At 54.0% G+C, this 25,738-nt stretch overlaps 1 protein-coding gene across 3 annotated transcripts in view; it reads right to left on the bottom strand.

The window, feature by feature from the left end:
- The window catches only part of RASA3 (RAS p21 protein activator 3), an 81,479-nt gene that overhangs the window by 26,808 nt on the left and 28,933 nt on the right, over positions 1-25,738 (bottom strand). For 2 of the 3 annotated variants that reach the window (XM_070380680.1, XM_070380679.1), the window contains exons 2-5: positions 22,767-22,884; positions 14,243-14,346; positions 3,807-3,901; positions 258-334 (exon numbers count right to left, since the gene is read on the bottom strand). In XM_070380680.1, coding sequence (XP_070236781.1) covers positions 258-334; positions 3,807-3,901; positions 14,243-14,346; positions 22,767-22,884 — 394 coding nt within the window. Of the gene's footprint in view, positions 1-257; positions 335-3,806; positions 3,902-14,242; positions 14,347-22,766; positions 22,885-25,738 lie in introns of those variants that run through there. The other variant, XM_070380681.1, reaches the window with a different exon arrangement.

Here is a 25,738-nt window from a genome sequence, read left to right as displayed (position 1 = left end):
CCTACTCACCATTTCTTTGAGCAAAAGCCAGGGGTGTGACCCCAACCTCTGCTGTCACCCCGAGTGACTGGCTATTTGCAAAAACCAAACGCCGCCTCCAGGGTGAGCGTGAGCCTCACGAGGACGTTCAGACTGTCTCTGGGGAAGCCCCGTTTCTGGGTATCCTGATTCATCTGTTTACAAATCATGACCTGCCCACTGCCTAGGGTCAGGTTCAGGGCCAAGCAGACCAGCGGTGGGGCCGTCCCGGGTCTTACCGCGTGGCCAGTTTGTGGCAGACGACACCTGAATCGGTGATGACCTCACTCAGCCTCAGCTCCAGGTGGACCTTGCCCTGGAAGGCACAAGGACAGGGGGTCACAGGGGCCAAGAGCAGCGGGGGCTCACGGGCTCCCACCAAGCACTGGTGAGACCTGACCCTGCATTGCATCCATGGCCCATCTACCTGCCCAGCTCAGATCCCAGAGTTTATGTCTGCAGCCCTCCCGCTTTACGATGAGCAGGCTGTTAATGCAAGTGCTGCTTCAGCTCAGATCCCAGAGTTTATGTCTGCAGCCCTCCCGCTTTACGATGAGCAGGCTGTTAATGCAAGTGCTGCTTCAGCTCAGATCCCAGAGTTTATGTCTGCAGCCCTCCCGCTTTACGATGAGCAGGCTGTTAATGCAAGTGCTGCTTCAGCCCAGAGTTTATGTCTGCAGCCCTCCCGCTTTCGATGAGCAGGCTCAGATCCCAGCTCAGATTTTATGTCTGCAGCCCTCCCGCTTTACGATGAGCAGGCTGTTAATGCAAGTGCTGCTTCAGAAGAAACAAAAGGAAAAGGCCCTGAGGGCACAGTGTCTGCAGCATGTCCGGCCGCTGCTTGGGCGAAGCTCACTGCACGCTGTGGGCCTCGGGCAGTTCTGCTGCCATCTTGGTGTCTCTGTGTCTGCCGTGAGGCTGGTCGGAGGCCAGGAGCCTCAGCCCTGCTCTTCAGGAAGGAAGTCAGTGCGCATGGATGCTCTGGGAGAAGGGGGCAGGGCTGGAGGAACGCAACTGGGCTGGGGCTGTGTGTGCAAAGGGCCCCTGGCTGAGGACAGTAAGTGGGCAGGACGGACAGGTGGACACAGCCAGGGCATGATCAGGGCTGCAAACAGAGTGGGGAAGACCAGCCCCCAAAAGTCCAACAGGAAGAGCATGGTGTGGGTGCTTCTGTGAGTGAGTGTGATGTTAAACTAGAATGACTTTCCTTAGAACGGAGCAGCACTGGGTAATTGTCTCCAAGTTCCTTTCCTAAACCTCCCACGGACACAGGGGCCATTGGCTGCTTGGCTGCACACATGTGTCCCCTGGGCTTGCTCTGACCCCAACGGGAGCCATGCCCTGACCTCTCCAGGGAGGTGGCTCCAGAACCCCTGCCAGGCTGAGGGCTGGGGTGGTCCCCCTCCCACAGGAGGGTCAGCTGAACCTTGCTCATTAGCTGTGAGCCCAGGCAAGATGTAGGGAGACTTTGCCAAGGGTTCTTGCATTACACTGGTCTGAGAGAAGAGAGACTTGGGGCAGAGCACTGAAAATGCTGACTTCATAGACTTCTCAGTCTTATTTGAGGGGAATAATGACTGAATAGCATCACAGACCCGGTCACATGAAACATCCACTGGGACAGACCAACCTGGCTTTAAATACATGTCAGCAAGTCTAGAAAGCACCGCAGCCACTCTCTGACCACACTGGAAACTGAACTAGAACTCAGTGAGATAGAAAGCTAAAAATAACAAAATATATGGAGATTAAACAACACATTTCCAAATAACAAGAGGGCCAAAGCAGAAGTTTCAGGGGAAAAAAACTTTGAATTTGTTTCTTTTCATAAGTTGACGTGAAATAAAGCATCAAGATTTATGAGACGCAGCCAAAGCAGCATTCAGAGGGAAATTCAAAGCAGTGAATCCAGATATTGGAAAAGATGGAAGGTCTAAAAATCAGTAATCTAAGCTTCCACCTTAGGAAACTAGAAAGAGAGAAATTAAATCTAAAGTGCCAGAAGAAAACAACTTGAATCAAAGCAGAAATCAATGAAACCAAAAACAGGAAATCAATAGAGAAAATACATAAACCAAAGCTATTAAAAAAAAACAAACAGTAAAATTGGTAAACTTCTAACCATGCTAAAAAAGAGAAAGAGGACACAAGTTACTAAAACCAGAAATGAAAGTGAGGCATTGCTGCTGGCTCCAGGAAAGAAGCTGTGGTTCTGACAGTGTGGCTGAGAGCCACGAGGGGGCCACGTGTGCTCACGGCAGCCCACGAGGGCGCACGCAGGCGCACCTGGACTGGGGGGACCTGCGTGGTGTCGGGGGCCCTGCCCAGGTGCGCGGCTGTCACCGGGCGGGGTCCGGGGAGGGACAGGACCCAGACCCGGCGCGTCTGAGCGTAAACAGGCTAAGCAGCACGCCCTGGGCAGCCTCTCCTGTGACTTCCTACGACTCGATAACAACTTCAGAACTAAAAGCTCAGCTTTTTCAAAAAGGCAAGAGCAAGGGAAACCTACACTCGCCACCAGAGCAGCGTCTACATCAGGGGACTGAGCAGTGGGTTTGCCGCGGCTGCAGGTGGCGTCTCTTCAGAACAGCAGTGACGGGAAAGTGTGGACGGAGGCAGCGGGAACAGGAGTAAAGCACGCGTAGCACGCATGTCTGACTGCCTCCCGCGGAGGGGCCTCCCGGCCACCCGAGCAGAGGCGGCCGCTGTCGTCCTCCAGCATCGGCGTCACAGTCAGGACCGCGCCCCCCGTTCTGAGTGATCACAGGCCCCTCCGCCTCCTGCAGCACATGGGGCCTCGGTCAGAATCGACCAAGCGTGAGCACCCTCACCACATCCTGGGCGTCTCAACGCGCCCATGTGCCATCTCCCTGTCACAGGCTGGGCATGGCCCCAGTGGTCACGAGGCGTCCACAGCAGAAATCCTGAGCCCCGGCATACAGCTCCGAGCTCAGTGGAAGCCCTGGGCCCACGAGGAGGCATGTGGACACTGGGCCAGGAGCCCGGGAAGGCCTCGTGGGCTCCCCAGAGGATTCAGTCTGTGCCCCTGCTGTTTGACCCCCGGGAAGGGCTCAAGGGCCCCCCAGAGGATTCGGTCTGTGATCCTGCTGCTTATAAAATCCCACGTGATGGGGAGGAAGCCGAGGCCCAAAGCACCAGGGCCACGCTCTGCTGAGCTCAGTGCAGGCCCCGGGCTGCCACGCTGCTGGCAGAGGCTCTGGTCCTGGAACCAGGCATGGCCTGGGCTCGGGGACAGGCTGACCAGGAGCACAGGCAGGGTCACCAGGGAAGAGAAGATGCAAGCAGGCCCCCCGACGAGCATCTCCTGGACCCTGGACCCAGGCAGCGGCCCTGCTGGGGGGAAGCCCCGGGCCTGGTCAAGGTGGCACTCCCAGTTAACACATGGCTGGGGCACCAGGTGGGCCCTGTGGACGCTCAGGCCACAGGCCCTTCATCACCCCTTCGGTCCTCCTTGGGGCAGGGAGCCAGGACATCGTGGGCGCCTCCAGTAGATAGAGGCCCACAGCCTTAGGTTTTCTCACCTTATTCTCTTTCTGTATTCAATTATCTGTTACGTTCTTTTGCATTTTACATTTTTAAGCTGCACAACTAAGTCTGACGGCAACCGATGGAACAAACAAAAGGAACCACCCAGGAGGACACACCCAGGGCACAGTCTGCTAACCCCTGTTTCCGCTGAAGGCCAGAATCCTGCATCTGCTTCTCCAGCCACGGTCAGGTCTCCTGCACCCCGAGGTACCTGGACCCGTGGGCTCCATGAGCCTCACCTGCACTTCGGAGTCAGCATCCACGTGCTGCAGCTGGAACCACGTGTCCCTGTTGTGGTACTTCTGCAGGTCTTCCTTCTGGATGGCCACCTTTCCTGGAAGACCAGTGCAGGGGAGACCAGTCACGAGGGGCCGATCTGCCCGCCTGACCTGCCCGGCCGGCAGGCTCTCCACCATCAGTGTCAGTCATCTCAGACGGGAGACGGACAATGTGGTAAGGGCACAGAGGCCACTTTTGTCTTGGAAGTGCCACGTCCACCCGAACACAGCCTGGGCCTGGGCGGGCTCCTCCTCCCATGTCACCCAGACTGTGGCTCAGGGGCAGCTGGTGGAAATCTTACAGATCCGGGGGGGCGGCTCTGCCAGGGGTGCTGCCCGGGCCCGGGGCGGGGTGTGGGATGCGGTGAGGGGACAGGAACCCAAGGCAGCCATGTCACAGCCCCTCCTGCCCCAGCATCCATGCTGTGGCACGTGGTGGGTGGTGTCTGCTGAGGACTTTGCCGCAGATACCCTGGAAGTGTGTGCGCTTGCATGAGCCATGGCTGGGAACTCACATGTGTGCACATCTAGTGTGTGTGTGTGCTTGTATGAGCTGCCGCTTAGAACTCACGCGTGTGCACACCTAGCTCATGGGAGCACGCACAGTCGGTTCACACTGTGTGAACGTGTGTGTTTAGCTTATGTAGCATGCGTGCACACGTGTTCCTGTCAGGCCTGCGGAATGAGCCGGTTATCACCTGCCTGGGTCTATGAGTCAGTGTCTCTCGACGTGTGATCACAGGCCCTCTGCATCCAAACAGCTGCCGGGCTTCCTAATGCAAGTTCCCGGGCTTGTTCCAGATGAGAAAGCAGCCTCCAGGGTGGAGGGATCTACAGAGGAGTTCCTCCTGGAATCTGCATTTCCACAAAGTCTGCAGGGAACTCCTAGGGTCCCAAAGTTTGAGGATGCCCACTCTCAACAGCTTTACGTTCCTGACACAGGCTTGGTACTGAGGAGTCAGAACGTCAGCGAAAACATACACATAAATACACGCGTGTGATGTATATTACCTGGTACAGAATCGTAGTGTTTAATATATATCTACAACCATCACGCATCGTTAATTCACCCTTTTCTTTCCAGGAAAGCGCATGGGCAGTTAGCAGATGCGTGCCCACAGCTTGTAGTGACAGAGGGCACCAGGCTGCCCACCTCCCCACACTCCGTGGCCTTGAGCACGGGGACCACACTGTCCACCAGAGGAGGGGAGGGGGAGCCTGGCCACATGAGCACCCTGTACACGTGTGTGTGCACATGATCCACATGTACACACATGTCCCAAATACACGGTAAATCACATATGGAAATAGGAACAATAAAGGACAACATAAAATTAAACATTTTTAAAATTCAGTTGCTTCCTTTTGGAGCTCAGGACACACAGCCTAACTCAGGACCACAGTCTCGTCACCAAAGACGACACTATTGAGCCCAGAGCTGGAGGGCCAGCCCTGCCCTCACCCAGGACACACAGTCCTCCTCTCCAAGGAGGAGGGCTCCATCTCGGGCTTCCGCAAAGATACGTTCCAGCTCCCACGAGACAGGAGCACTGGCAGCCTCACGGGGAGGCCTGCCTCGCGGGTCCCCAAAGCTTCTGTCCCCTTGCTTCATCCAGCAGCTGTCTGGGGGGGCAGGCGGCAGGTCGCTGATGCGGCCCGGTCACTGAACAGGCAGCCTGTCCTGCGAGGCTCCGGGCCTCCTGCCTCGTCAGGCGCCTTGCCTTCCCATCTTTCTGCCTCATGCTTCTCCCAGACGCCATCCCACCAGGCTCCCCAATGATGCGCCCTCCTCTCTGGCTCCCCTGGGAGCTGCTGGTGGCCTCGCTGGGGCCCGGTCCCATCCGCCAGGAAGGGGGAGGTTTGAGGAGAAGGACGCCCTGCTGCTGGGCTTGGGGGCTCAGGACATGCACCCACAATACAGGTGGTGGAGCCAGAGCAGCGAGGAGGCGTCAGAGAGTCCCGCACTCTCCGCAGCCCCTCCTTTGTCTTGACCCTTCTCCAAAACCCACCGTCCCTTCCCTAAGCTATGCTGCTGGCCCACGTCACCAGCTCCTCCTCATCGCTGAGGTGTCTCCCTGCCACATGCGCTTTAAGAGGAATTGAAAATGCTTGTTTCTTCTTGTTAGTCTGTCTTCTGTCTAGTTTTGCAAGGGCAGTCAGAGTACCCAGGTAGGTGAGACAAGGTCTCTGCCCTGCAGTTTTCACACTCTGGACTCCAGACATCGACAGATGCACCTGCCGGGCACAGCCAGGAAGTTAGAAATGAAACAGGGACATGCCATCCCGAGAGCCGGGGGCTGCGGCGCCATCCCCTGCCTGTTCCCCTGCCCGCTGTCCCCGCAGCACGTCAGCACGTCCACCACAGGCCTCCGCTCACCTCCCACCGTCACACGTGGCGGCTCGAGGCCAGGCCTCTGTCCACGTGCACAGTGGATGCAGCACACCTGGCTCCAAGGGTCAGCACCAATCCCTGCTCACGTCGACCTCGCTGGCTCAGCTCTGGCCATGCAGAGCCGAATCCTGCCCACCACAGGCCTCACAGGGCACTGAGGCCACGGCACTCAGAGTCGGATGAGGAGCCCATGCCAGCGAGGAGGCAGAGGGCACAAGGCACACAGCAGCAGAGGCTGCCGCAGAGTGCAGGCCGCAGGACAGCAGAGGACGCAAGTCACAGCCAGGAGGGCCTTCCTCAGTCAGCATCAGCGACCTGCCCCAGGCTCCTCCCCTACCACCTCGCCTTGTTTTGGGGGGCATCTCGCCAGGGCCTGACGTGGGCTCCCCCACCTCTGACACCTGTCAGCAGGCAGAGCCCCCAGAAGACTGCTGCTTCTCTGCTGGGCTCCTACAAAACTCTACCCTTCTCCCCGATGGGAATATGACTTTGAGTCTTGCGTGCATAAAGCCACAAGAAACAAACATTTCTTGGAACTGAATTGGGCAACACATTTCATTGAAAAGGGATAAAGAAATGTTCAGACTCCATAATTAGTTCAGCTGGGTAGGAGGGCTACATTTGAAGTTTGAGATTTTAAGTAACCACAGTGTTTTCCTGGTTTTTTTTTTACTGGAGTAGGGAGCAGTCACATATTTAATACTCAAATGACTTCTATGACTTACACATCAGTACTACTCTTTATTTTTGGAAGTGCTTAATTCAGATTTAAGTGGGTAATACAGAAACACAGAATAAAATCTGAAACATCCAAAAGGATATAAAATACAGCCAAGAATAAGCTTGTCTCTCCCCTGCTACACAGGTTCCACCTTGGGGTCACCTCTGTCACCAGCTGCCAGCCTGTCCTTCTAGAAGCTGACCACGTCAAGAACATATGGACGTGCACTCTTTACATGTCAGAGGCAGTGGGCTGTCCTGGGGAGCACTGACCTGCAAACCATTTAAATGTGCCCAACGTGTCATAATCCATAGATTCGCTGATTGATCTGGGTGACATCAGGTCACTGTATCCCCTGGGCCTCATCCACTCAGGAGAACAGACTCAGGACCCACTTAGGAGGAAAGGCGCAACGGCCTTTCCACCACTAAAACCCCCGAGTGTTATTTCCTGATGGCACTATACCTGCTGGGGTCTATTCAGAAGAGAGAAGCATGTCAGGCAGTTCAAGAAGGGGGATGTGACGGGGGGACAGGGACGGTACAGAGGGCGCAGGAAGGTAGGCAGCCAAGGGTGACACCTTCAGGACAGCAACTAAGGAGGGACAGCTGGATGCTTCCCCAAGACAGGCGGGGCAGACACTCTCGGCACTCCTGTTCCCCTGGCGTCCAGCAGGTGCACGGAGGCAGAGAGAGGAACAAGGGCCTGCAGACTTGAAGGGAAGAAAGAAGGCTTTGCTTACAGAATCTACAGGAAAAGCTAGTAGAGTAGCTGTGTTTAGCAAAACCACAGAATACAAAGTCAGTACGTAAAAATCAAGTCTATTTGTGAACAGAAGCAATGACAGTGGGAACCGAAATTGCAAAGACACTAACACACCCATAAAATGGTGGTTTTATGGCTGAGCTTTTGGTGAACTACAGAGAAATCTTTGTCTACAGCACCAAAAACATGAACACAGGGGCGTATGTATATAAACACACACACACACACACACACACGCATATACACACACACTGCCCACACATAAGCGTGTGTGCATGCAAGATGTGTATGCTGAAAACACATCACAAAACCTTGATGAAAGAAATTAAAGACCCAAGGACGTAGAGAGACATGCCATGCTGGAGGGTCTGAGACTCAATTTTCTTAAAGTGTTAATTCTCCCCAAATTAATCTACAGATCAATGTAATCTCAATTATTTTAGAAATTGAGAAGTGGATCACAAATGTAAATGACAATTCAAAGGACCTAAAATAGCAAAACAAGTTTGGAAAAGGACAGAGCTGATGAGCTCACAGGACCGATTTAAGACTTATTGTGATGATGCAGGATTTGAGACAGTGTGATGTTGGTGTGAGGAAAGGAGTGCACACCAGGGGAACAGAACACAGAGAAGCCACAGCTAGACCCAGGCGTGTAAAGTCAATCGATTCTCAAAAGATGCTAAGGAAATTCAACTGGACATCTATAAGGAGAAAAACAAATCTTGCTACATGCAAAATATACTTGAAATAGATCTAAATATAAGAACTAAAACCAAAAACTTTCTAGAAGAAAAAAACAGAAGATCTTCGCAACCCTGGAATAGGAAAAGAATTCTTAGATATGACACCAAAAATACAAACTATGAAAAAGTTTTTATAAACTGGAGTTTATAAAAATTAAAAACTTTTGCTCTTCAGAAGACACTAGTAAGAAAATAAGAAGACAAGTCAGAAGTTAGAAGGAAATATCTGCAAGTGCACATCTGATAAAGGGCTTGTATCCAGAACACAGTTTAAAAACTGAAAGTCTCAACAAGAAAGCCCAACTAAAAGGGCAAAGATCTGAACAATTTACCAAAGGAGAGATAAGACGGTAAAAAGCACATGGAAAGATGCCAAATAACTCTCCATTATGAAAAAGCAGGAAAACTACAGTAAGATACGACACACATATTAGGATGGGAAAAATGAACTGAAAAAAAAGACACGAGTGTTGGAGAGAATTCAAAACGGCGCATGAGGAAAGCAGTGTCAGTCTCTAACGGGCAAATACTGACGGGATGGAAATCTTTCTCCTTCTCGTTCAGGTTCTCTGGCCTCTGTAACGAAAGAAAAATTAACGAGGGAAAAACAGACAGGTTTATTGACATGTATCTCAGATACATGAGGGGAAGCCTGGCGATGAGTAACTCCAGGAGGCGGCAGCAACTCGGAGCATCTCCACCTAAAGCCAACGGTCAGGGATTTTCAGAGGAGTGATGACACAGAGGAGGAGCTTCAGGGAGTCCGAGCTTCAGGGGGACGGAGACGACAACGGCGCCCACTCCAGTACTCTCGCCTGGAAAATCCCATGGACGGAGGAGCCTGGTAGGCTTCAGTTCATGGGGTCGCTAAGAGTCGGACACGACTGAGCGACTTCACTTTCACCTTTCACTTTCATGCATTGGAGAAGGAAATGGCAGCCCACTCCGGTGTTCTTGCCTGGAGAATCCCAGGGATGGCGGAGCCTGGCGAGCTGCCGTCTATGGGGTTGCACAGAGTCGGACACAACTAAAGCAACTTAGCAGCAGCAGCAGCAGAGGTTCAGAGGGCTTGCTACGTGGGCTCCTCGGGGGTCGCCTCCAGGCTGATCGGGGTCTAGAGTTGTCCCGGGTTGCAGGGCAGAGAGATTTCCATGTGTCTGCTTCTTCTCAACTGCCTTCAGCTCAAACAATTCCTTATGCCAAAGTGGCCTATTCGGGATGGCAAATTCTGCTGTCTTCTAAAGCCTACAGAATGCCCCAGCAAGCTCACTCCTAGGTATTTTCTAAGAGAAATAAAACCATTTGTCAACACAAAGACCTAGACAAGAAAATTTAGGGCGGCTTTGTTCACAGTCACAAAAACCTGGACACAACCCCACCCCCATCTGGTGATGAGTGGGCAAAAGCAGACTGCCCTGCGACAGGCAGAGTGCACAGACTACAGCTCAGGAAACTGGCCTACGGACCAGGGGACCAGGGTCTCACAGCAAACCCCCGCCTTTCACAGAGAAGCTGCAGGACGCCCTCCCCACGACAAAAGTGGGAGATGGTGGGAGGGGCCCCACCAGCCACCCTCCCAGAGCCGGTGGCCCTGACCCGGCATGACCTCCACTACTCACACGAGCATCTCCGCACCCGCCCTGGGGCACCCGGGACCCAGCCCGCCGGGGGGCCCACACGGGGGCTGCACAGGGCAGAACCGGGGGCCGTGCCATCAGATCACAGGCAGACGTGAGAAGCCGGTGACACAGTGCTTGTTTCTGTGACACAAATTTATACCCTAGAATGTGGTTTCTCATCCTGGTAACAACATAATTGCTAGTCATAACTTTAAATTACCCCTGGAGATCAGACAGCCTCTTATTTTTATGGCTGTGAGAACGATTTTGAAAACTCTAAATCTGGTTGCACCCTGACACATCCCAATTTTAAAGCCACCAGGAATTGCTAAACCATGATTTTGCTAGTTATCTTTAAGAATAGCAGGTGCCTTAAACAGAATGATTAATAAACATTTTTGTTGTTCAACTCGCTCAGTCATGTCCAGCTCTTTGCGACCACATGGACTACAGCACGCCAGGCTTCCCTGTCCTTCACCATCTCCCGGAGCTTGCTCAAGTTCATGTCCATCGAGTTGGTGATGCCATCCAACCGTCTCGTCCTCTGTCGTCCCCTTCTCCTCCTGCCTTCAATCTTTCCCAGCATCAGGGTCTTTCCCAATGAGTCAGTTCTTCACATCAGGTGACTAAAGTATTGGAGTTTCCGCTTCAGCATCAGTCCTTCCAATGAATATTCTGGACTGATTTCCTTTAGGATGGACGGGTTGGATCTCCTTGCAGTCCAAGGGATGCTCAAGAGTCTTCTCCAACACCACAGTTCAAAAGCATCAATTCTCTGGTGCTCAACCTTCTTTATGGTCCAACTCTCACACCCATACATGACTACAGGAAAATCCGTAGCTTTGACTAGATGGAACTTTGTTGGCAAAGTAATGTCTCTGCTTTTTAATATGCTGTCTAGATTGGTTACAGCTTTCCTTCCAAGGAGCAAGTGTCTTTTAATTTCATGGCTGCATCACCATCTGCAGTGACTTTGGAGCCAGAAATAAAGTCTGACACTGTCAAAGTCTGCCCGTCTATTTGCCATGAAGTGATGGAACGCAATGCCATGATCTTCGTTTTTTGAATCTGCTGAATTTTAAGCCAGCTTTTTCACTCTCCTCTTTCACTTTCATTAAGAGGCACTCTGGTTCCTCTTTGCTTTCTGGAATAAGGGTGGTGTTATCTGCATACCTGAGGTTATTGATGCTTCTCCCAGTAAACTTGATTCCAGCTTGTGCTTCATCATCCAGCCTCGCATTTTGCTCCATCAGGTAACACGTCACATTCCAAACCCATCGCTCTGTTCCCTTTCCTCCTTGAACAAACCCTGGTGTGTCCAGCAGCAGCTGGACAGAGACACCCCAGCACCGCACAGGGAGCCCAAGGCCATGGGAAGTGCGGTCCGGTGGACACAAAAGAGCCGCTCCCACAGTGACGGTGGATGTAGCATGCACCGAGGGGCAGCCCCTTGCTGACTAGGGTCTTGGCCAACAGTGGTAGCCACGCGGGCACCAGGGAAGGGCCTGAGGGGGCTCCAGGCCAGGAGGCACCAGGCGAAGGCACCTCTTAGTAGAGGCCGGAGCCCATGTCTGGCTTCGAGGAGGAACTACCAGGGCTTGACAGCTGCTAAGGGTTTGTTCGAGCACCATCCTTAGGGCAAAGGTAGCCATGCACACAGGGTGAGCGGCATGAAAGTGCCCCCTGTCTACCCCACATGGAAAACCTTCCGGATCAAGAGTTAAAGGTCCTGCTGGCAGCCCAACCACAGCTCCACCTTAAACAAGTCAAGTTATGAATTGCCTGAGTTCCTGTGTGATCCAGGCCATGCACTTGTCAAACAAACCCTGGTGACCTCTACTTAAAACTCAGCAGTTTCCAAGAATGCGACTTGTTGGCCAGACCCAGTAACCAGCATCTGCATCTTGACAAGTGTGAGAAGCTCTGATCCATGTGCTGGGAACTCTGCTAGATGCTTCCTTAAAGGACCGCAGCGCCAGCACTGCCTTCAGACTTTTTCTGAGGGCCACTAGTCTGGACACAAACACCCTTGACCGGTCATATGTGGGTGGTGAGTGGAGCTAGCTGGGCGCCCCAGGGGCGGGCAGGAGACTGGAGGGTCAGGGGCTGTCAGAGTCAACTGCTCTGCCCCAGAGCAAGCACTGAGATTGCGCCCGCTAGGAGCAGCCAGGCCACCAACGATCAGCTGGATCCTGAGGCTACAGCTGAGCCCGTGTTGTGGGGGCTCGGGTCTAATTCTGGGGCCAAGGGAACTGATGGGGCTTTCCTGGGACAAAGGCGCACCCACCAAATGGGCAGCTCTGGGCTGCTCCCCATTTAAGGTGGGCCTCGCTCTCTCCAGGATGCTGGTGCATCTGGGACCCTGACACCTCCGAGAGCCCCTGAACACCTCTGAGAGTCCTCAACATCCCTGAGAGCACCCAACACCTCTGAGAACACCCCAACACCCCTGAGAGCACCCCAACACCTCTGAGAGCACCCAAACACCCCTGAGAGCACCTCAACACCCCTGAGAGTACCCCAACCCCTGGAGAGCACCCTAACATCTCTGAGAGCACCCAACACCTCTGAGAGCACCTCAACACCCCTGAGAACACCCCAACACCCCTGAGAACACCCCAACACCCCTGAGAGCACCCCAACACCCCTGAGAGCACCCAAACACCCCTGAGAGCACCTCAACACCCCTGAGAGTACCGCAACCCCTGGAGAGCACCCTAACATCTCTGAGAGCACCCAACACCCCTGAGAGTACCTCAACACCCTGAGAGCACCCCAACACCCCTGAAAGCACCTCAACACCCCTGAAAGCACCCACCACCCCTGAGAGCACCTCAACACCCCTGAGAGCACCCCAACACCCCTGAGAGCATGCCAACACTCCTGAGAGCACCCCAACAACTCTGAGAGCACCTCAACACCCTGAGAGCACCCCAACACCCCTGAAAGCACCTCAACACCCCTGAAAGCACCCAACACCCCTGAGAGCACCTTAACACCTCTGAGATCACCCCAACACCCCTGAGAGCACCCCAACACCCCTGAGAGCATGCCAACACTCCTGAGAGCATCCCAACAACTCTGAGAGCACCTCAACACCCTGAGAGCACCCCAATACCCCCTGAGAGCACCCCAACATCTCCGAGAGCACCCAACACCCCTGAGAGCACCCCACACCCCTGAGAGCACCTCAACACCTCTGAGAGCCGCTGAACATATCTGAGAGCACCCCAACACCCCGGAGAGCACCTCAACGTGCCAGAGAGCATCCCAACACCTCTGAGAGCACCCCAACACCCCTGAGAGCACCCCACACCCCTGAGAGCACCTCAACACCTCTGAGAGCCGCTGAACATATCTGAGAGCACCCCAACACCCCGGAGAGCACCTCAACGTGCCCTGAGAGAGCACCCAACACCCCTGAGAGCACCCCACACCCCTGAGAGCACCTCAACACCTCTGAGAGCCGCTGAACATATCTGAGAGCACCCCAACACCCCGGAGAGCACCTCAACGTGCCGGAGAGCACCCCAACACCCCTGAGAGCACCCCACACCCCTGAGAGCACCTCAAGACCTTTGAGAGCCGCTGAACATATCTGAGAACATCCCAACACCCCGGAGAGCACCTCAACGCGCTGGAGAGCACCTCAACACCCCTGAAAGCACCCCAACACCTCTGAGAGCACTCCAACATCCTTTGCAGGACCCCAACACCCCTGAGAGCACCTTAACACCTCTGAGAGTACCCCAACACCCATGAGAGCATCCCAACAAGTCTGAGAGTACCTCAACCCCTCTGTGAGCACCCCAACACCTTGAGAACAGCCCCCCCATAGGTGGGTGCTGGGTGTTAGGGATAGGCAGGGGCTGGGGTGGTTGGAGGAGCCCTTGGGAGTCATTTGGGGGCAGGGCCAGGGACCCCACTCTAGCCCTGATGGACGGCTCCGATGTGTTTCCGTGAGCTCATGGGGCATTGCCCTGCACCCGCTGATGGCCAGCCTGGGACAGCCAGCAAGGGCAGGCGAGATGCTGGTGCAGTTCACTGGCTTAGATGGGGTGTCCAGTAGATGTCCCAGTTCCTCCAGAACAAGTCCCCATTCAGAAGAGGCAGAGAAAATGAAGAATACACCTGGTTGGTTGGTAGGGACCTACCTATGATGGAATCCCTCCGGAAAACATCTCGATCAAAAATGTAAAAGGACAGGTGACGGAAACTCCGCGGAATCTCGCAGTAGAAGTCCTCTCCATAGAAAGGGCTAGACAGAGACAGAGGGACAGGGTTAGACTCTGTGAGCCATGCCCCAGTCCTGGGGGTACCGGGGCCGGGGTGTCGTCAGTCCTGGGGTGTCATCCTAGGGGGATCAGTCCTCAGGGGTGAGCACAGGGTTGGGCCATCATGGACCCAGGCCACTCCCTCTTGGTCAAGGGGAAGCCCACAGTGTCTCTTCGTGGGGACAGAGTTGGGAGCATTTTTCCAAAATACAGGAAGCTGTGGACGGTGGGGAGCAGGGTGAGACCTCCTCACGTGCCTGTCAGACTGTCTCTCCTCTCTGGGCCCCAGAGGCCACGCAGCCCGAGCCCCCTGCTTGGCACCTTTGCCCGGGCATCTCTGCACGCGGGTCATAGAGGCACTGTTGCAGGCTTCTCCAGATAGAGGGAATGTGCAGCCCAGGGACAGTTGGCCTGAACTACCACTGTATGACGAGGGTTTAATACCGGCAGCCCTGAGGTCAGCCAGACTGCCTTCCTTGCTAATTATAGGGAGAAGTTCAAAAGCAGATTCCCCTTTCCCTGAGCCCAGATGCGCAACCACCTCCCTCTGCCAGCAGAGTCATTTCCCACCCCCCACCCCCCAACACTGCGCCAGGATGGCACCGCCCCGCCCCTACCAGGGCCAGCCTCGAAAAAGAACCCGGTTTTCCCCTTTTGTGCTGTTCTATGTCCAAACACGGGCATCCGTTTCCCAGGTCTGGGGGAGGGGAGGGCGGGAGCCATGGAATAGAGGGGAGCCTCTTATGAGCCCCAGATGCACCCCAGGGCAGCCCACACAGAGCCCAGGGGTCCAGAAGTGGGCTCAGGACCACCCTGCAGAGCAGCGAGAGCCGGAAGCCAGGCAGGTAGGGCCAGGTCTCCAAAAAGGGCACCAGCCAGATTAAACAGCTCAGCGTCTGGCTGATAATCACGCATTGGTTAAACCATTCCCTAAAATCTGGAGTGAAATTCATTAAGCCAAACACTGTATCCAAGCATCTACAGGAGAAGAGTCAAGAATGGAGGTGACGACATCCACAGGGCCAGTGCTACAGGGCGGTGGTCTCACCCCACCCGCAGGCTGCCCCAGGGCTGGGAGGCCCGGCCAGCCCCGGGCATGATCTCGCTCAGCTCCCAGAAGCAGCAGAAACCCCTTCTAGCTTCTTTGGAGTCCCTCTTGCACTTCCTCTAAACGGTTTTAAACTCCTTTAAAATCGCCAGGCAGCATGGCCCTTGGTGCCTGCGAGTGTGCATTACGACAGCTTCTGTTTGAGGCTCCCAGATCCTCTCCAGAAGCTCAGGTTCCCCCAGTTGGGGGTCACGGCCAGAGCGCAGGACGGGCCGGCTTCCGGAGAGAAAGCCGCTCCATCCACACAAGGACGTGGACAGTCAGCAGCATCCCTCCGGCCGCTGCTCACATCTGCATGAGACTGTGGGCAGGGCCCGTGGCCAGGGCAGCTCCTCTCCCCCTCCCGGACTGTCTTCCTGCCTGGAAGCCCCTGCTCACGTGGGGTTCATTACCCGGCTCACACCCCACACTCCCCAGGGAAATCATGTGTTCTCACCAACAAGTCACACCTAGACTGTCCTTTTAGGCCACATTTCCTAAAGCAACTGAAGCCACCAGATCCCAGAAGCTTCAGAAAGGCCCTGAGGGAAGGAGGGTGTCGGTGAGACCCCTGGGGGTGAGGGGGCGGCAGCCTGGGAAGCCCTGGGGGAACCCAGGGGGGTCCCATTAACCCGACCCCTAGACTGCCCAGCCCGCAGGCCCACAGGGAGGGACTGACTCCTCAGAGGGGTGCACGGGGTCCACCCATGGTCTCTCCTGCAGGGTCCCGGCCTGGCCAGGGCCTGGACACTGTGGTCAGCAGGGCATCTGGGAGCTCAGAGAGAAGCCCCCCATCCTGAGACTAAGGGGCTCAGGGAGGATGGAGACAGGTGCTGGGGGGATGCTCTGAGCTGCAGGCCCGCCCTGGACCAGACAGCCCCAGGACTATGGGGGGAGGGGTCCCCATCAGGGCCCCAGGACTGTGGGAAGAGGGTCCCCCTGAGAGCCCCTGGGACTATGGGGGGAAGGTCCCCCTCAGAGCCCCTGCAACTGTGGGGGGATCCTCTCAAAACCCCTAGGACTGTGGGGGGTCCCCCTCAGAGCCCCCAGGACTGTGAAGGGAGGGTCCCCTCAGAGCCTCCCAGGACTGTGGGGGGGTCCTCTCAGAGCCCCTGGGACTGTGGGGGGAGGGTCCCCTCAGAGCCCCCTATGGGGAGGTGGGTCCCCTCAGAGCCCCCTAGGACTGTGGGGGGGGTCCTCTCAGAGCCCCTGGGACTGTGGGGGGTCCTCTCAGAGCCCCCAGGACTGTGGGGGTACACCCACTCCAGGTGGTATGGAACGTGTGGACCTGAGACCTGCATTTATGTCAAAAATATTTTAAGCTTTAACTTGAGAAATTAGAGAGAAAAATGCAAGCAAAGAAGATACTATTTGTACAGTCTCATAATGTCAGTTGGTGTTTTCTAGTCAACAACTTGGTTTTCATTAAAAACATCTGAGAAAATGACGTCTTTCCCCTCAAACCACAGACTTCCTCTCCCCCGTCACACCCTAACCCCAAACAGCTTCTCCCTCGGAAGACTGCAGAGGCCCTTCTGGGTCTAGTCACTCCCATCACACAAAGCTCTATTTTCCGAGCAATTTGCATCTCTTGGAAGGAACAGAAGGACCCTCTCAAGTCACTGACCCTCATGCTCCCTCTGACTGCAAACCGGAAGCTCGCGCCCACCGGCTAGGGAACAGCCTTTCATTCGGGAAAGATCTTGGCAAGAGCGGCAGACCGAGATTCTGTAATTACAGCCCAATCGATGCGCTAGCTCCTCCTCCCTGCGGTCCAGAAAGAGGTTATTTAAGTAACTTCTAATTACGTAAAAGGACAATACCTACAAACAAAAGAACAAACCGCCACTGTGATCCCACTGCTCAGAAATAATAGCCACACTGGCCTTTAGGTCCTCACACTCCAGGTAATTTTTAGAGCATCCCAAGGTTTAAGCAAAAAGGCATCTTACTATGAACGCAACTTTGTAACCTGCCTTCCTTGCTTGACAGACACAACCCAACAAGGGGGCAGGACGTGCCCGCCTTGCACTCGGCAGGGCCCGGGCCAGGGCTGCAGAGCCAAACAGTCACGCGGCCGAGGCCTGGAGGGATGGGGGCGTCCGGGCAGGAGGCACGGGACACCTAACAGAGCCGTCCCTGGGGGAGGCGAGGGTTGGAGCAGGAGCCCCTTCCGACCTGCCCCGGGGAGCAGCAGACAGTGTCACCCTCAACACGATCACTTATGTGGACCAATGGAAATGAAGAGCGGCCACTTCGTGCAATACTCCTGCAGAGGACTAGACCAACCCAGCACTGAAGTGAAAGTCAAAGTCGCTCAGTCGTGGCCGACTCTTTGCAACCCCAGGGACTACACAGTTCATGGAGTTCTCCAGGCCAGAATACTGGAGTGGGTTGCCTTTCCTTCTCCAGGGGAGCTTCCCAGGGATCAAACCGAGGTCTCCTGCATTGCAGGCAGATTCTTTACCAACTGAGCTATGAGGGAAGCCCCTCAAGAGCTCTGTTTCACTTTGTGTGTGTGTGCCCATGGCGTCAACATGCTCCTTTTACTGGATAAGGTGATGGGTTCCTCCAGGGGCAGACTTCAGCCCCATCTGCCCCAGCCCGGGGACCCCAGGATGCCTCGCAGGCGCACCATGGCCCCGAGCAGGGAGCCATCCAGCCCCAACCCTGATGACCCAGGTTCATAGAGCCTTAACATTTAAATCAAAGGTAAAGAAGTGATGACTTGTCATTTAAATGATTAAAAAGTATGGCTGTAAGAAGTTAAATGTGAACCAGTCCACTTGCAACATCAGGAAGATGCTGCTTTTGGGAGAACGGTAACCATTCCCAAATCACCTGCTGGAGGTGGCCTGGGGTGGACAGAGGCTGGTTCTCCCTGAGGCATCTGACCCTGCGAGTCCCCGAGGACATGTGAGCACGGGTCCTGCACCAGACATGCAGGAGGGAAGGCAGGAGCCGTGAGCCAGGGCGTGGGTGGGCAGCGTCCGGCAGCCCCAGGGTGTGGGGGCTGCCGCACAGGCAGGCCCAGCCTGAAGCCAGGGAAAGGAGGGAAGGGGTGAGTGTCTTCACTCCACTCCTCACGCTCCAGCTGCACCTCAGGCTGTGGAAGGACAGAGCACACTGGGTGGGCTGACCCGCCCAGGCGGCCGAGCTCCCTCTGATACCTCCCCTGGATGGGGCGCCAGACCCTGCGGGCTGTCGGGTTAAGACCAGACCAGGGCTCTTTGATTCTACAGCAACTTTATCAAACAAACAACCAAACACCAAGGTGGTTACTGGAGGAGATTTGGGAGTTAGGGCCACGACACAGCAAGGCACGCAGCCGCCTCGGGGGGCAAGGCTGAGCCCCAGAGCCCGTCTGCGTCAGTGGCCTGTCCCAGGGGCGACGCCCTCCTGGCCTCGCGGGCACGCTCCCCTCCCTCACAGCCACCGTCTGAGTCTGGGCCTGTGCCTCTGGGCGCTGCCCTCAGATGTGGCCCCTCAAGGGCTGAGCGGCATCCAGACGCCGCCTCCTTCCTGTGACCTTTCAGTGGCTTCTGGCCTTAGGAATTTCCACGGGGTGTGTCCAGCAACCCCTCCACCTTCTGTGTCTCTAACCCTCTCTCACCCCTTTCATCCCTTTATGTCTCTGGGTATCTTTCAAATGTAATACCTTCAGTTTACCAATTTTCCCTTCGGCTATGTCTAATCAGCTATTTGACCCATTCACTGAGTTTTTCATATCAATTTTTGGGATCTTCATTTCTGGACATTCTATGTGAACTTTTCCCAGGGGTTCAGGTGCTCATCACTTCTTATCCTGCTGCTGTTTACGATCCTGTCTCTCACTACTGTGTTCACTAACCTTTGTTAGCTGACATTCTGTGAACTCTGCAAGTCTAATTCTGCTGTCTACTGTTTATCTTGGGAAATGCACGTGATGCTTTATTCCTGTGTTCTCTGTGCCTTTTCTCCTCTGAGCACAAGTTCCCTGGAATGCTATACTGGAGAATCTTGAGACCTAGATTGAAGAAGACTGGGTTTGCTTTCGACTGGCTCATCATTGCCTCGGCGGGTGTTACAAACCACTAACCCTGGACTGCATTAATACATGTGCGTGGACTGTGGTTTCTAGACCACAGAGTGTGGTATGGATTCAGCTTGCACACTCACAAGAGCCAGCTCTGCTTGCGAGTGTTTGGCGCCAAGTGGAGGCCGTCCCCCTCGCTGGCTTCCTTTGCAGGCAGGTTCCTTGCTCTCGCCCTCACACTGTAGTCAAGGTCCAGGGAGCAGCGTGGCCCCCACCAGTGTGAATAAGGTTTTCGCCTCAACACTAAACATAGTCATATTATAAACCAGTTTTTAAACTGAAGCATACTCGGTTGACAACGTGTTTCAGGTTCACAGCAAAGTGGTCCCCCCCCCCCACACATTCTTTGTCAGATTTTCTTCCGTTACAGGCTATTGCAAGATATTGAATATAGTTCTCTGTGCTGACAAGAGGTCCTTGCTGTTTATCTACTTTATATACAGTGGTGCGCATGTGTTAACCCCTCTCCCCTCCCCCACTATACCCTTTGGTAACCATCAGTTTGTTTTCTATGTCTGTCTATTTCTGGTTTGTAAGTAAGTTCATTTGTATCTTTTCTTTTAGATTCCACATGTCAGCAGTACTGTACGATATTATTTTCTGTCTGACTCACTTTACTTAGTGTGACCATCTCTAGGTCCATCCATGTTTCTGCAAATGGCATTATTTCATTCTTTTTTACGGCCAAGTAGTATTTCATCGTGTGTGTGTGTATACACACCTTCTCTATTCATCTGTTGACGCACTTGAGGTTCTTTGCATGTTCTTGCTACTGTAAACAGTGCTGCAGTGAACACTGGCATGCGTGCATCTTATTGAATGATGGCTTTCTCTGGATGTACACTCAGGACTCGGACTACTGGATCATACAGTAGTTCTGTTTTCAGTTTTTTAACTAAAAAAAACTTGTGTCTTGCATAGTTTAGTTTCGATCTGCTTTCCTCTAATAGTTAGCAATGCTGAACATCTTTTCATGTGCCTGCTGGCTCTCTGTATGTCTTTGGAGAAATGTCTAGGTCTTTGGCCCATTTTCTGATTGGGTTGTTTGGTTTTTTGACATTAAGCTGTATGAGCTATTTATATATTTTGGACCTTAATCATTTGTCAGTAGTGTCATTTGCATATACTTTCTCTAATTCCATAGGTTGTCTTTTCATCTTGTTTATGGTTTCCTTAAAAAAGGAAACAACTATACAAAAGTGTTTACATTTAGCTAGGTCCCATTTGCTTATTGTTTCATATTTTTGTAGGCTCTTGGAATTATTTTGTGCAAATTTGTCTATTTGCTGTCAGCTTTAACTTTCTGCTTTCAGCACTCCTGGCCTTATCTTGTATATTAGATAAGCACTCAATAAATATTAGTTGAGCTAATGAATACATTAACCTTAAAAGTTAGCATATTAACACTGCCTGTGTGGAAAGCATGAATGGGGAGTGAGGGTCAGAAGGAGCGTGTGCTCTGGGCCCTCCTGAGCTATCTGACCCTCCTGGAATTACCCAGGCCCTCCTGGAGTTACCCGGCCCTCCTGGAGGTACCTGGCCCCCCTGGAGCTACCCGGCCCCCATGGAGTTACCCAGGCGCTCCTGTAGTTACCTGGCCCCCCTGGAATTACCCAGCCCCCCTGGAGGTACCTGGCCCCCCCCTGGAGCTACCCGGTCCCCCTGGAGTTACCCAGGCCCTCCTGTAGTTATCCGGCCCCCCGGAGTTAACCGGCCCCCCTGGAGTTACCCAGCCCCTCTGGAGTTACCCGGGCCCCCTGGAGGGCCGGCCCCTGGGACAGCCTCCAGGGCTGCCCTGGTTCTGGCCGCCCGCCCCGCTCCCCCCACCCCCTCGCTGACAACACCACTACACCCCGGCTTATGTGCAGCCCACAGTCTCCCTCTCTGCCCCCAGAGCACAGTGTCTTGTGCCACCACAACCAGAAAGTATGGTTTCTATTTCTAAACTCGTAAGAAATATTTTTAGGAATGGTCCTCACTTCTTGCCCTCACCTGAGGCAGAGGTTCCTCAACAGAGTTGCTTCCCAGAGACCCTCACCCAGCAGGTCTGCAGGGAGCCCAGTTTCACAGGAATCGATGCTAATTCTCCAGGTTTATGATCCTCTAACAGGGACTATTTAAACACAGAAGGACTCCTCTCCTGGGGAGCTCACAGAAATAACCCTTGCAGGTTATCCCAAAGCCACACTAGAGTCTTGACAAACTCCTCAGTCTTCTCGTTTTGCTTCAACAAATCACTTCAGAGGATGCGAAGTGTGGACTGAAATAACACAGGACCTTGGGAGCCGCCCTGCTAGTGTGGGCAGAGACAGGGCAGATGGTAAAGGGAAGTGTCTCCATGTTTCGGGGGCAGGAGATCTTAACGGTTTCTAAAACTTAAGTTCATTAAGTCATCAGAACGTGCTGTTTGTTCCCACTTAGAAGCAGCAATAAGCAAGGATATAATTCATCTGCTAAAAATGTTCTCAAACCCAAAATAGCTCTGTGGATGGACCCAGACAACCCACAGTCCTAAGCCGAGGGCGGGGCCGCAGCCAGAGCCTCGCTTGTGCTGGTCGAGACCCCACCCGGCTCTGTGTTTCTCCCAGACCCACATCCCAGCCCCACCCACCTGCCAGGCAGCAAGGCACCGCCCCCAGCCTGCTGTGACCACAGATGCTACAGTTCCTACCCTAGGGTGGGGTCCCTAGGGTGGGGTCCATAGGGTGGGGTTCCTAGGGTGGGGTCGGAGCCAGGGAGCCTGGAGCTGGAGGGAAATTCGAATCACAGCCCACTGGAACCAACTGGAACCAATCGGGCTTGAACAGGCTCTCCGGGGATTCCTATACAAGCTGACCTGTTTCTTTTGCTGCAAACTCCTCTGTCTCGAGGCCTGAACTCTCCTTTTCTCACCTGATCCCCACACCTCGAATTCCATCGGCAAGTGTTCTCGAGGCCTCTGACCTCTGTGGGCAGTGACTTCTACACTCATCTTGAGCCTCCTTAGGAAAAGGAAGATGGTAAAAAAGCTTCCCAAATGTTTATGCTCTGAAATCCACGATCCTGTTGCACCAGTTCATCTGGACTTAGGACGTTACTACCCACCTCCCAGCAGACAGACAGCCTCTGCTCTGTCCTCCCACCCAGTCCTGGACACTAGGAGCATTCAGGGACCATCAGCTCATAACTGCCCAGTGAGCCAAGAGACAAGGAGATGGAAGGTCAGAGATTATCAGCCTCAAACAGAGCAGCAGCAGACATACCAGAGTGATTTCTCCACGACTTTGGTCCTGAAAACCTCCTCCTGGTCGAGGTTCACTGTGCAGTAACAATCACGCATCTTGTTTGGCCCCGGGTATGTGGGAAGATTTTTGGCTTCACCTAAAAGCAAATGTAAATCATCCATTTAGCATGGAATTATTTAGTCTCCTAGTTAATCTCAGACATCTTTCCCAATAATGGGTTTATTCCACAGCAAGGCGCCTGCTCACTTCTGCATATTCTGTACGTTTTCTCATCACCACCAGTCAAGGTGCTGAAGGAAAAACTGTTTGCACTGTTACAAGAAGGTGACATGCATAACCCTCTAAAACAATGGATCCTGTAAAAGTAGGAATCCATCAGCCCAGAAATTAAGGATTGTTTCCTTTTACCCACATTTAGTCAGTTCAGTTCAGTCACTCAGTCATGTCCAACTCTGCAATGCCATGGACTGCGGCACGCCAGGCCTCCCTGTCCATCGCCAATTCCTGGAGTTTACGCAAACTCATGTCCGTTGGGTCAGTGATTAGCCCCTTTAATATTTTTAATGTTTAAATCATGGTGTGTGTTAATCCCTCAGTCGTGTCTGACTCTTTGCGACCACATAGACTGTAGCCCACCAGGCTCCTCTGTCCGTGGAATTCTCCAGGCAAGAATATTGGAGTAGGTAGCCATTTACTTCTGCAGGGGATCTTCCCAACCCAGGGATTAAACCTGCGTCTCCTGCACTGCAGGCAGATTCTTTACCATCTGAGCCACCAGGGAAGACCTTAAATTATGGTAAGATACACAGAAATTTAAAGTATCCTCTCACTCCCCTTTAAGCATACAGCTCAGCGGCACCCTCGTTAACTACAGCACGCTTGCACAATCGACCTCAAGAACCCTTTCATCTCAGAACACTGCAACCCTTCTCCCATGAGACAACAAGCCCCATTTCCGCTCCTGCAGCCTGCTCCTGGCTTCGGTCTGTGTGGCCTTGGCGACCCCAGGGGCCTCACAGGAGTGGGGTCACTGTGCTTGTCCTTCTGGGCCCGGCTTATGTCACTCAATGCCGTGTCCTCAAGGCTCACCCACGTCCTGGCCTGACGCAGCATCCCCTTCTTTCCCGAGGCTGACACTTGCTTATCTATTAATCCCCAGCTCTCTGTTTATTCTGATTAATTTGATACTATTAGGTCAAAGCTGGGGTAATAACCAAGGTTCACAAAGAGTCGGAAACGACTGAAGTACCTCGGCACGCACGCACAAACAACAACGCCAGCGAGGAGACGTCCAGGGGACCAGCTGCGCCCGTGCCTCCCTCTGCGCGTTGGGAGGCCCACGGCGCCTGTGACCCCGGGTCTGACTGGAGACTGCCGGCAAAGTCACAGCTGCCGGGCCCTCTGCTTGTGGACCAAGCGAGAGCAGAGGGGGCTTCTCCTCCCAGGTCAGAAGGAAGGAACCCCCTCAAAGAGCTCCTGCCCCCCAGGGGCCTCCTGTTCCCCAGCTGGGGGTCTGAGGGCCCCAGACACAGGGGCAGGGAGGGGGCAGTCCCGGCGCGGCGACACCTGCCAGCACCACCCAGGGCCGCACCCCCGCCCCTGGTAAAAGCTGAAGGAAAAACAACAACAACAGAAACCAAACTGAAACCAGAGCAGAAGTTCCTCGGCGCTCGGCACCCAGAACGGCCACACCTCCACCCCACGAACGTGCTTGACTCTGCTCTCGGGGAAACACGCAGTTTGCAGCTTCCTGCTGCAGTCTCTGAAGGGCAGAGGCGAGTTTGCAAGCCCGAAGCCTCTATTTCAAGCTTTTCATTAATGTCATCACTTGGGACGGAGCAAAGCAACACGTTAAAGAAGCCATGCAATAACCGAGTGGATGTTTTCTATGCCAATAAATCGAGGGTTCTGAGGCTTCCCAGCAGCCCTGGCTGCAACCTGAACACACACAGCTGCTGCACTCTGGGGACCTGCCGCACCTGCCTGGGACCCCAGGCCTCCCCTTGGAGCCTCAGCTTCCCAACCATGAGGCGTGAGGACACCCACCCCAGGTTCCTCTAACTCAAAAGCTTCTGCGGGGTTTTCCTGCGGGAATCGTCAGGGAATCATCAGTGACTCTCAGATGGTGAAGAAAAAGAAGTAACCAATGAATGTTTTCCTACGATTACCCCCATGACACCTCAATACTGCAAGGCCCTGGACACCAGGCCACTCCACGGCAGCTGGGCATAGAAACACAGACAAGCTGAGAAGGGCACGTGATTCCATGCAGCTTCCAGCCCCGTCATGCAGTGTCTAGAGACAGATTTTCCATGCGCTCCTGGCAGAGGCAAACACTCGCGTGTGCTCACACAGGTGCATGCAGACCGTGACGAGCCGCATCCGAAGGGGCCCATCGACTTCCTGCCCGCTTCCCGGACTGATGCTCACAAGCCTTCCCCCGAAACCACTCCGACTTCCCTGCTGACACTGCTAGGGTGTGACTGCACTTCCTGTTGGAATTCTTTTTTTTGGCAAGAAATGAGATATTTGGCTGCAAGTGTTTGTGTTTCTTAAAAGTAGAATTAAATCTTTTTTTTTAAAGTCTTACTGGAGCTGGCCTCTAGTGGAAAACACAGGACAGGGATTTTTCCTGTTTATTCTCCTAAGATCCTCAAAACACAAGCAGCAGCAGTTGACACTTCTCTTCAAGAACAGAAGAGATGGAAATGCCTTCTCTGAACAACCAGTTAAAACTGTGAGACGATGAACATGGCCTCCCACCCCCTGCCCCACCCCCACAGCTACAGAAACGTCCTGGTTGCTATGACGATGGCATCAGAGACCAGCCAGGCGCCGGAGCCAGTGTTAACAAGTGACTCAGGCCAGGAGGGCGGGGAGGAGGCCGGCACCCCATCTGGCCACGTTGTCTGCCGGGCCCTGCATGTGGGGGCCCCGCCAGGGCCACGGGGGCAGGGGTGGGTCCCAGCCACACCACAGCAGATGATGTC

Source organism: Bos mutus, chromosome 12 (assembly GCF_027580195.1).
Source record: "Bos mutus isolate GX-2022 chromosome 12, NWIPB_WYAK_1.1, whole genome shotgun sequence".
NCBI classification, from domain to species: Eukaryota; Metazoa; Chordata; class Mammalia; order Artiodactyla; family Bovidae; genus Bos; species Bos mutus.
This window is presented reverse-complemented; position numbering and strand designations above follow the sequence as displayed.